We start from the raw sequence: 11,350 nt of genomic DNA, 5'->3' as shown, positions 1-11,350 counted from the left end.
TTTTTTTTTTTTTTTTTTTTTTTACAGACACAAAGGATTGGATCAAAGCTTCAGTGTGAAAATACATGGAAAATGAGACAGCCCAGAAACCTGATAGAGAACCAGTAGTGGATAACTTAAAAAACAGTTGCAGACAAAGTAGGCTAGTTGTGAAGGAAGCTTAATTGCTGTCTCTACTGAATTTTATTTTAGTCAGAAAAAACTAGTAACAAGCTAACTGCTGCAACATCTTAGATAACAAAGGAAAAACTACAATCACCACTGCTAAACTATTTACCTTCAATTCTGTTGCTTTCTTTCCCCACCGATATCTACAAAGTGGATTACTCATATACATGTTGATTTATTTATCAATGTAACATTAAGGAAAATTAGTCATGCACTATTATAAGTGCTTTTAATTTCTAAAATACCTACATTTAAAAATAGACTCCTAGAGCGCATCCAGACGATCGCGTACACATTATGCGGTGCTGCAGAGTTGTCTGCAGTGCTGCACACCACACATGCAGGCATTCCCTGCATGGCTAATTTGCAGCACACTGGGGGGAGACTGACATCAGGAGATCCCAGTGTCAAAAAAACCCACAGCAGAAAAAAGTGGGGCGGTGCATGTGGCTGCAGCACAAACTCCCTGAAATCAGAGCCTGGCCCACTGGAGTCACACTCCAGCTGCCAGCCAGGCTCCCTGCTGCCAGATCGCCACTGCCACATCCCTGGGAGGCCCCCAGAACCCCAGGTAGGGCTGCTGGCCCCAGCCTCCCTTACTCCACCCAGGGCAACATGCCACACACCAAAGCACATGTGCATGGGCTTTATCTAGAGACAAGTAGCAATGGCACATATTGTGCCACTGCTGTTCGTCCCCGGGGAAACGCATGTGCCTGTATGTCTGGATCTGGCCCTATATGGCAAGATAATTCACTTGTTTAGTTTTTGGTTGTTTTCTTGGCAACCCTTAACAATTGGCTCTATTTCCCTCCACATGCATAAAACACCTTCCTCCGGACCCCACACTGCATCTTTTCTGAGTTGTCACTTTGCAGCTAGCACTCCTCAATCCAGCACAAGGGTGACTACTGGATGAAAATTACTTCTGTGTATACTGTTTTATGGCTCTTACACATGACCCTTGAGGACTGGCAAATGTTCTAGCTCCCTATGGACTGCTGAGTTGTGCCATATAAAAGAGAGTTGATGAGGAAAGGTGGCTTGGCAGCTAAGGTTATGAACTGGGTCACTAGAGAAATAGATGCAGTTCCCCCACTCTGTCACAGGATCCTAGAAAACCTGTAAACTAGCAGAATCCACAGCCCTGACTTAAATGGCCAGTCCCCACCTCCTCCCCCCAACTCAGTGTTTGGAGACAGCTTGGCATCATTGAACAGGGAGCTGCCTAAACCAGGCTAAGGAGAGCCACTGCAGAAAGGCCATGCTCTTTTAAGGGAAATGTCTAGTGTCTGGATCCTCAAAGGACTAGACTAGATTAAAGCAGTGATTCTCAACTAGGGTGCCACAGGTAAGGGTGCCACAAAATATTAGCATTTTTAGATGTGCAAACAGCTATGCAATTCATAAAATAAACCCAAATATTTCAAATAAGAACTATAATATTAAAAACATCCTGACCTGTTGTGGTCTTGAGTTCTTAGCAGCTATAGAATGACTATTTTTCTGTAGTCAAAAACTGAATGCAAACTAAACTAGCATTTTCCAAGCAGTGCTTTGAGTCTAAAAAAAGTTGAGAACCACTGGATTAGTGTGATGCACCTAGCCTTTCAGCACTGTGAAGAGTTGGGAACAGGCTGTGGACATGCCCAGGGACAGACATTTGGGTGCCTAGAGACTTTACGCATGCCCACAGCTGGGTGGCCATTAAGCACAGCTTTGGAAGCTCTAGTCCTTGTCTCTCCGTGCCCATCTGTAAGATGGTGATGGTAATATTTCCCTCCATCGCAACAGCATTGTGAGGAACAGAACATAGTCACTCCAGGGCATTCAGGTGACCTAAGATACATGAAAAGAAGCACAGTATTTGGGGTTGGGGGAAGAGTTGGGGGGGTGAAAGGCTTAAGAAGTATTCATGCTATTCTGTAGTAAGAGGCAGGCTTTGTGTTGATGGAAGACAATACAGGTACCAAACTAGTATTTTCATCTTCAGTACCTCACAGCAGGACACCGAAGATACAGGTATATGTCTGGCCAAAACTCTACAGTTAAGGGAATGTTGATGCCTGCGAACTCTCGTTAAGATTTTCATTGTTAAATTCTTCTCTTGTTCACTTTGATAATCTTACCTTTCAAATGAGATATTCTGTGATCATTTGTTCCCAAGATCTTGTTTCTGATACCTGCCCTTAGACCAGTGCTTCCCAAACTCTTCCTCAGCATGACCCCATTTATGACCCCATTTCCTCAGCATGGCCCCTCACTCCCAACCCACAGCCCATTACCCCCATGACCCCATGCACTGATGTTGTGGCCCCATTTGGGGTTGCAACCTACAGTTTGGGAACTGCTGAGTTAGACACTCCCAGCCCATAAAAAAGCTTTTTATAGAAGAGTACTTCCTTATTAAAACATGTAAGAACATACAAAACACCATACTAAGTCAGACCACAGGTCCATTCAAGCCCAGTATCCTGTCTCCTAGCAAAGTCAGTGCCAAGGGGAAGAATATTTAAACAGCATATCAAAGCTGATCTGTCCCCTGTCCCTAGTCCCCTAAAACTTCTGAGAGAGTCCTAGGAAGTCCTCATTTTGAAGGTGCACCTCTGTCAGATTTACCACCTATCTAATATGAATTTGTCCAAGTCCCTTTTGAACCTGGCTGAATTACCGGCATTTTCTAGACTCTGGCAGTGACCTGCATTTCCCTAAAAGCCAAATAATCTTCTAATTCTACATAGTCTTTTAATTTCAAGGTTTATCCACGTTCATACACTAAAAGAAAATTCAAATGCGAGTAGGGAAAGGATTTTATTTTCAAACTTCTAAAAGATTAATACAAATGATGGAGAGTAAACAAAATCAAAAACCGTTACAAAAAGTTAGCAGTGTCCTTGTAAACGTGTTCTGTATAAAACCAAAGGCACACACCCCATAATACTCTTGTAGACATTTAATAACTTAGGTGTATTTCAAGCCTCTTGTACGTCTAGATGTGAGCAATTTTTTGCAATCCTTTTTAGTGTTCTGTGAATTTTCCTTGGTCACATTTTAAACATTTTTAAAAATTCAGACAAGTCAGTATCAAACAAATAAGGAACAGGAAATCAACATATCTGAGTTTCTGTAGTGAACATACTAAAATCACGTTGTACAGAGATTATTTGAGTATAAGTCACATATGACTTAAAGGCAAATGAAGAGGAGCCTGACCTATATTCTGTCTTAAAAATAAAAATAATAAAAATATTTCCATTTGGAAACATCCTCTTACTGAAATTGTTTTGTCCTGTATTTTAACATGTATTTTACAGATGCCTTGGTTTAGAACATGTATATATAGAATTTGGGGTGGGAGGAAGATGTAATTTAAGTGTGTAAAAAAGTCTTAGTCCAAGCACAACCATTACAAAGAATAAAAAAGTGAAGTTATTTGGTAGAATTAATGTTTTTACTTTCTAAAATGTAAACACCTCGTAATTAAATAAACATGTTCTGTTAGCATAGTGTACTAGCAATGGTAACTCAATTATGAAAAGAAAGTTTGTTACAAAATACTTTACAAATACTAGCAAAAGATCTAGTGAACTACTGATACACTAGAACAAACTGATAAATATCTAGATTGCTTTGGCCACACAGAAGTAAGGGCAGAGTGTTTTCTTGAGAAGGAAAGACAGTATCCATTCCATGCTTGAAGAGCACTCTCTGATGACCTTCCCTACAAAAGGGGAAAAAACAAACAAACAAACAAAATGCTTTATTAAAGGCTTCTTCCCCTGGAAATAATAAATTCTTGTAACAAGCTGTAGCACAGAAAACTGCACCCTGGGTTAATTTGTATTGATACATCCTAGTGTTGAAGGCTGGCTTCCCTGAATGCTTAGTATTCATCCCCACCGCTTATCAGAACATAACAGAAATCCTATTTAGGTGGTCATCTTCTAGCAAGAAAATGCAAATACCCAATATCCAGTTACCTCATCTTGGAATGACTACAATAGATGAAACCACCAAACTCTTATTTTTCAACTAGGAGAAAATATATCCTGACAAATAGATACAATCGCATCCTTTACTTCAAAACTCCCACTCAGGGAACACATGTACCTAAGTAAAAAGACTGCTTCAAAATAAGCAGCAAGATGCATCAACTGAAGCATCATAACTGCTGGAACTTTTTTTTTACTAGAGTTAAAGAACTGCTCTAAGTCATTGTAAGCGAAAGGAGAGAGAAAAAAAGGTTTCTATTTTTTCAGTATGTACATTCAACGAATTTTATATAATTAACTGCATTCTTTTCCCAGTTTCCAGATTGTGGATCTTTCAGACACCAACAGAAAGGGGGGGAAAGGGAAAAAAAATCAATGTAAAAACAACAGCATGTGTCAGGGAACTTCCCCTGTGCCCCAAACTAACTAGTTATCAAGAAGACAGTGTCCTTGAGCAAAGAACAAATAAGGGAGTGTTGTTGTTCTTCCTGTCCTATTCATCATTCACTTTCCATGTGAAAGGCTATTGCTTATTTAGCACTTTGAAATAACCAGGAAGGTCATTTCTCAAAAGCATAGGCAACTCATATTTAGTACCCATAAGAAACACAAAATTAGACCAGAGCTAGTACTTGATTCTGAAGAAAATTACTCATACATACTCTTGCTTCCTCCATGTGGTCCCACAAGATATCAACCTGTCTACAGATGGAAGCAAGCATGAGAATCAGAATAACTTTGGGTGGATTAGACTCTAAAGACTTGTCTACAGTGGACTTTTTAAAGTTTCCCACTGTTGTTAGCACTAATGCAGGAAACTGTAATATAGACAGAGCTTCAAGGGCTGCCGGCAAATGTAATCACTGTGGTGAAACCTGCCCTCAGCAAAATTAGCTTACAGCAGTGTTTCTCAACCCATGGGTCACAAGAATATATGAAAGGGTCATGGCCAAAAATGGATCAACAAATTTAAAAATGGATTCTTCTTTAAAGGAGAAAAAACCTTGGGAAGCCATGGCTTTTCCCTTGCAGGCAGGCAGAGTTCCAGCCTACAAGGAATTGCTTGGGCCCTCCCCTGCCCTACATACTGAGGGGGTGGCACTGGGGACAGGGGGAGAGTGGATTGGGAGTGAGAGGCACTGGGTGGGGACTAGCTATCAATGTTTACAAATGGGTTCTGGTACAAAAAACGCTGAGAACCACAGGTTTAGAGGATGGTTTCCAGTCTATACTAGTATGTTACAGCTTCTGCCACTTGTGGAGCTGCACCCTCTATAGAAAAAGGGAGCTTCTGAGAGAGAAAACCTGTAGACCAAGACCTAGCAAGCAATAACATGCCATGTAAGATTCTTCCCTCCACCTATGTTCAGTCATTGAAGTCAGCGGAAATAGCAAATCTGTGTGCCCAGCAGCATGTAGCCTATTTTGGAAAGTCAGTTAAGTTGAGAAACTACTGCAGGATGGTGGTTAATTTGGTAAGCTGCTGAGTCAGTCCCCAAGGCTAGGGATAGACATTCAAAAAGCCTGAGCCTGAATTGATTCAATCTTTGCAGCTTAGTCTAACCTGGCTGGCTAAATCAGTCTGTAACCCAGACAGACATCCCAGAAATGCAGGCATATACCTGCAGTGGCTCAGGCTAGAAGCAGGGGGTGCTAAAGTAGCCCTCCTGTCCCTTGCACAGCACTAAGGTGAGGGGGGTGTGGCCAGGCTCCAGCAGGATGCTCTGATTAGCCCATCAGGGAACTGATAACAGTGTTTATCACCCCTAACTCAGTGTTTATCACCCAATTAAAAAAACAACAAAGGGACATTATCAGCTACCTGTTGATTCAGCACTGACCATAGTCAGCATGTGGTCTGCTAGCTAATACACAGACACCTCCTCAGCAAGGCAGAGGGGAGGAAGGAATTTCTGCTTAGCACAGAGTGGCGTTGGTGAGGGGGGAGCAGCCTGCAGTCCCTGCTGGAGCTGCAGCCAGGGAGCAGGGAGGAGGGGCCAGCCATGCTGCGGAGCAGAGAGCCCCGCCCAGCCCAGAGAGCATGCTGGGATGCTGAGGGAGTCTGATTTATCTTAAACAGACATTGCATAAACCAGTTTAAGCCAAATCAGTTATGTCGGATTACTACGTTCAGCCAGGTTTATCTCAACCTGGTTTCAGACGTTTTCAAATTGGTTTATGTGCACTGAACATCTGTTCTGTTACAGGTTTAAACCAGTTTCTGATCACTTAAACCAGTTTATGTGTAATTTTGGTCCCTATCCCAAAGGTTGCAGATGGTTTGAAGAGTGCAAAGCAAAGAAAACATAATGTTTGAAAACGTTTGCAAGGTTAAAAATGACACTAAGTATGCTCAGTGTCTCACTTTAGTTCCTCAGAAACTGGATATTCTGTTGCTGAGTTTATTTTATCAGGCATGTAGAGATATTTACTTCTTGGTGTTTCAGTTTACTGTACAGCCATTCTTCCTCCAAGCTGCCTCCCTTCCCCCACATAAAAGGGAACCTGGCTATATAAACAACATCCATGGGAAGAAAGGAAATAGGGACTTCTGCAGCACCTCCTAAAATTGTTTCCTAGACAACATTAATTCCTGAACCATTGGGAAACTAACATGGCAGGCACTTGGAGGCATGAGCATGGCTGAGGTGACCCACTGGTATCTGGTGTAAATAGAAAGCAGCGCTCTGCTCACAAGGGAGGACTGTTTCCTGCCCCTTCATAGGTCATACACAATAGTGAAATTGGAATTCTGAGTCCTTCTGAGCAGAAACAACCCACAGTGACAGTAGGAAGAACTGAAGAACAAATAAAGGCCATCTTGAAAGGGTGCAGTCAAAACCTCAGGGCCGGCTGCCTTTGATCTCCAAATGCTGCTTAGACTCCGAAATGCACAGAGCTATTAGCTGATGTGCAAAGAATCAGGCACCCACAGGGGGAAAAAAATAGCCACAGATGCCAAACATGCTAATATGTAAAAGGACATAGAGCAGACATCTGGAAACAGCATTTCTAGAACCCAGAGGGACTAGAAGAACCTATCAGGAGAAAACAGCAGGCCTCCTGCTAGAGAGAAATTGTTGTGGGTGCGTGAGTGAGCAGAACAAACCCTGGTGGAAGTATATCACTTCTAGAGCCTGGGTTTCAATGTCTATAAATAGTGTACCTGACTTCAGAGTAAGGCACAGGATCGAGGCTCTCGGAAAGGGTTGCTCCCAGCCGGGACTCCAACAAGCAAGGCATCTTTGCAGGCATTCTGCATGCAGTACTGCTGAAGCTCTGCAGCTGCCTGAGAGACCTGTACAAAGAATAAGGAATTTAAGAAATACATCCATCCAGAAGGGAAACCAATGCATTTGCTCCTGTTTGCTGGATACTGCCTCTTAGAAACACTAACAGAACCGGGGGGTGGGAGCACTGAGTCTGCTTCTGTAGCTAAAATACTGATTAAAATAACAGACTCGAGATTCACAAAGCCCTGATGATCCACACACCAGGGTTTACATTGATGAGTGTTTGAGTATGAGTCACAGTGCTAAAATGTAGGTTATAAACAATATTATACCACAAAATCAGTAGACAAGACTCATGGTAACAGCAAAGAGGCAGTAAGCTGATTGAAGCTGAATCTGGTCCTATATTAAATGTTAGAAATTTATCAAGGTTGGGGGCCTAGTGAGATTCCAAAATCCATACGCATCAAGACGAAGTAGCCTAATCTTCAAATGTGTGGAGCAAGCCCTGGGAAGCAAGGCAGGAAAGAGTTTTAGGTATGTACAGTCTCTCCTGATGGTGGCAAGCTGGATAGTATAGGCCTTGTCTATACATGGCTGCTTCTGTTGCCAGAATGCTTGGTAGGAACAGAAGGCAGGGAGGTGAGGGACAGCCATATGCACTGCACAAACCGAGGATGCAAACAGCTGCACAGATGTGAGGGAACTGTTCAGGGTAGGACATCTGTTTGCCAAGACAATGTGATAAAAGGAATAGTGGGGAACAGTAACTGGAATGTCTTGTCACCTGAAGCTTCACCACAAGCCTTGCTATGCACGCCTGGAATACAGCTTTCTAAGCTTATGTAGCAGCCCAGCGTTCCCAGAGCAAGAAACTCGCTGGACTGCAGAAGGTGACCTAAGGGTCCAAGTCTTCCACGTCTGTTCTTGTTTTCAATGTAAAGTCTGTTTACAGAGTCCTACTGAGGCTAATGCTGGTCTCAGATCCAGCAGCATCCCCAAGCAAAGAGTGGCTTCCCTCTGCCCTCCGTGCAGATCTATCCAACTCCACCCACCAAGCTCTGGCGTTCTTCAGAGCTCCTTGCCCTCCAAGAACCCTTCAGCACCTCAGAGTTGCTGCAGAAAACCTTCCCCAAGACAGGTGGCTGAAGTGACACCATCAACAACCACATCTGCTTCTCTGCAGAAGATGACTCCCCAGCCTCTGAGCCTCTCTATGGAATTACTGAGGAGTCCCTTACCCACCTTGAGCCCCTGTCCCAGGGGCAGTCCCAGTACTCCCCAGACCACAGTACAAGTCACTCCACTTTGGGCACCAGGCTCAACACACACAAGCCAGGCTCTTTCCAGTCATTCCCCGAGTGATCAGTTAGTGTATAGGGATATTATGGGAACAGCAACAGACATAACCTACTGATATGTTATATATGATGCTCACCACACCTCAGCAGCCCTCTTCTGCCATCTTTGCTGCTACTTGTCAAACTCTGGGGCCAGTCTATGAGCACACGCGCCCTATTACTACTCCAAACCAGGCCTGAGGGAACAAGTGTATTTTTGATATGCAACATCTGAGAAAGAGAGCAGTCTTTGTTCCATGATAGATCTGCCTGCCGTGTTTACTACATGCATCCCAGGAGCATTTCTTACAGTCTCACTCTACAGGCAGCCAAGGGCTTACACTCCTCTCCTTCAGTGCTATTCTACTGTTTCAAAAGGTGCAAGTTGCATGTGCCACTCCACTCCTGACACCCTGTGCATAGGTACCATTTTCATGATTATGCCTCTGGCTTCCTGAATGTCTTATTTCTTGTGCAGAAGATGGAAAAACCCTATTGTTAGGGGCCCCTTTGACCCTGTGTCCCTCGGTGCTGGGTGTATCACAGCATTACACTTCACAAATAAACTGATCTCAGAAGCAATTCAGTCCAAATCACAAGGACTAGCATGACAGAGAATCCACAAGGGACAACCGCAAAAATCAAAACCCCTGGAGCAGGAGTGCTCAATTCCCAGCCCACAGAGCCATGCTATCTGGCCCATGGGACCCCTAATGAGTCCCGAAATGTGGTGGTGAGGAAGCACTGGCCATTCATGCAGCTGCAGCACTCCCCAATTTCTAGTGCGGCTGAATGGGCCCCACAAAGACAAACTGGATCCTGGTTGTGCCTGCCCTGCTGGGCCAGACTAAGCCGCACGCCTGCGAGCTGACCTGGCACCACTCATTGGGCTGATGGGGTTGAAGTGTGGGGCACCACTGCCCTAGGGTCAGCCTGGCTATGGCCCTCTCAGAGGCTGCAGCACTGGGGATGTTGGGGGGTCCTGAATACCTCTTATCCCTTTTCTGCTGTGCTGGATGTCCCTACATTCCTGCTCCCAGACACTCGGATCCCAAAAGCAGTTCAGTCTGAATCCCCATGACTAGCAAGTGAGAGAAATCAGGGTGGCAAGGGATGGATAGTTTCAAGGGAGCTGAGCTGCACAGGCACCCAACACTAACAAGGCGACCCTAGGAAAGAACAATGGTCACGGGCCATAACTTAGTTTCCCTACTTTCTTCTCAACTCTCTTCAGCTGGCCCAGGGACTCTTGTCAGAGGACCTGGTGGGAATGCAGACATCTGAACTTGAGCTGTACAAAAACACTCCCCCACACAAAAGCACAGACATGGGAATCTGGAGCGGGTTGGAGTCCTGACATATGTTCTGCAATGGGTATTTCCCATGCTTCTGGGCTTTGCTAGTTGCTCCTCCCCTCTCCTGTACATGTCAGGGTGTTTTTAAGCCTCCCCCACAGGCACTGGGTGTTGGCTACAGCCAAGTCTGGGGACTCTGACTGGGGTTGTGCCGGGGTGGTCAGTTATTTTGGGCGGATGGCCGTATACTGAGTTTTGGCAAGCCATCGAGGGCCATATGACAGGCAGCCAGGGGCAGATAAATATTAAGCTTCTAAATTTTTAGGGGTCCGGGGGGCCTGGCGGGCCGCATCTGGCCCCGGGGCTGCATTTTGCCCACCCCTGGGTTGTGCCAATGCTCCTGCTGGGACTGAAGCCAGAGGTTCCTGGCTAGAGAGTCGTGCCCCTCCACTCAGGGTCAGACCAATCTCCAGGTTTGGGGTCAGGAAGGGATTGTACCCCATGGTCAGACTGGTACAGACTGTGGGGGCTTCCACCTCCCTCAGGAGCCAGGGCAAGGCCCTCTACCTCCTGCAGAAGAGAAGACTGAGGGGGGTTGATGGCAGCCTTCAACTCCCTGGAGGGGTTCCAAAGAGGATGGAGCTGGACTGCTCTCAGTGGTGGCAGATGACAGGACAAGGAGCAACCGTCTCAAGTTGCAGTAAAGGAGGCTTAGGCTGGACACTGAGAAGAAGCTTCTCACTAGGAGGGTGGTGAAGTACTGGAACAGATCGCCCAGAGAGGCAGTGGGCTCTCCATCCTTGCAGGTTTTTAAGGCCTGGCTGGAACGATCCAGTTGGAGCTGGTCCTGCCTTGAGCAGGAGGGAGGTCCCTCCCAACCCCCTTTTCTGTGCTTGTGTGGACTGGGTCCGTCTTGCCGGGCTGTGACGGGAGCAGGAGGCTGGCTGTGGTGGTCCCCCGGCCTGGCCTGACCCACCCCTGGCGGGTGGGCACTGGGTCTGCCTTGCGCCGGGGCTGACAGGCACCTTAGGCAGAGGTTAGGGGGCGGGATGGGATGGCTGGGCCCGGGATGCCCCTGCCTCAGTGCAGCGGGGGCTGCCCGACGTCTCCTCCCGCTGCCCGGGGACACCCAGGGCCCGGCGAGGCGAGGCGAGGCGAGGCGGGGGCGGCGGGAGAAGCTCGCCCGGGCTCGTCCTTCCCGGGGGGAGGGAAGAAAACCCCCCGAGCTGGCCGGAGGGCACGTGGCGGGGGGGCGTCCTGCCTCCCTCCTGCCGCCCCGCCGGGCCCGACCCACGTGGCGGCCCGGGGCGCGGCCGCCTGCG

At 46.3% G+C, this 11,350-nt stretch overlaps 1 protein-coding gene across 2 annotated transcripts in view; it reads right to left on the bottom strand.

Moving 5' to 3' along the window:
- Positions 1-2,963: 2,963 nt before the first annotated feature.
- Positions 2,964-11,350, bottom strand: part of GNG10 (G protein subunit gamma 10) — a 15,839-nt gene continuing 7,452 nt past the window's right edge. Inside the window, exons 2-3 of one of the 2 annotated variants that reach the window (XM_019517049.1) lie at positions 7,327-7,458; positions 2,964-3,889 (exon numbers count right to left, since the gene is read on the bottom strand). In XM_019517049.1, the coding sequence (XP_019372594.1) occupies positions 7,333-7,458 (126 nt within the window). In that variant the 3' untranslated portion in view covers positions 2,964-3,889; positions 7,327-7,332. Of the gene's footprint in view, positions 3,890-5,184; positions 5,581-7,326; positions 7,459-11,350 lie in introns of those variants that run through there. The other variant, XM_019517050.1, reaches the window with a different exon arrangement.

This window comes from Gavialis gangeticus, unplaced genomic scaffold, assembly GCF_001723915.1.
Source record: "Gavialis gangeticus isolate Ggan-Ray unplaced genomic scaffold, GavGan_comp1, whole genome shotgun sequence".
Taxonomy (NCBI): Eukaryota; Metazoa; Chordata; order Crocodylia; family Gavialidae; genus Gavialis; species Gavialis gangeticus.
This window is presented reverse-complemented; position numbering and strand designations above follow the sequence as displayed.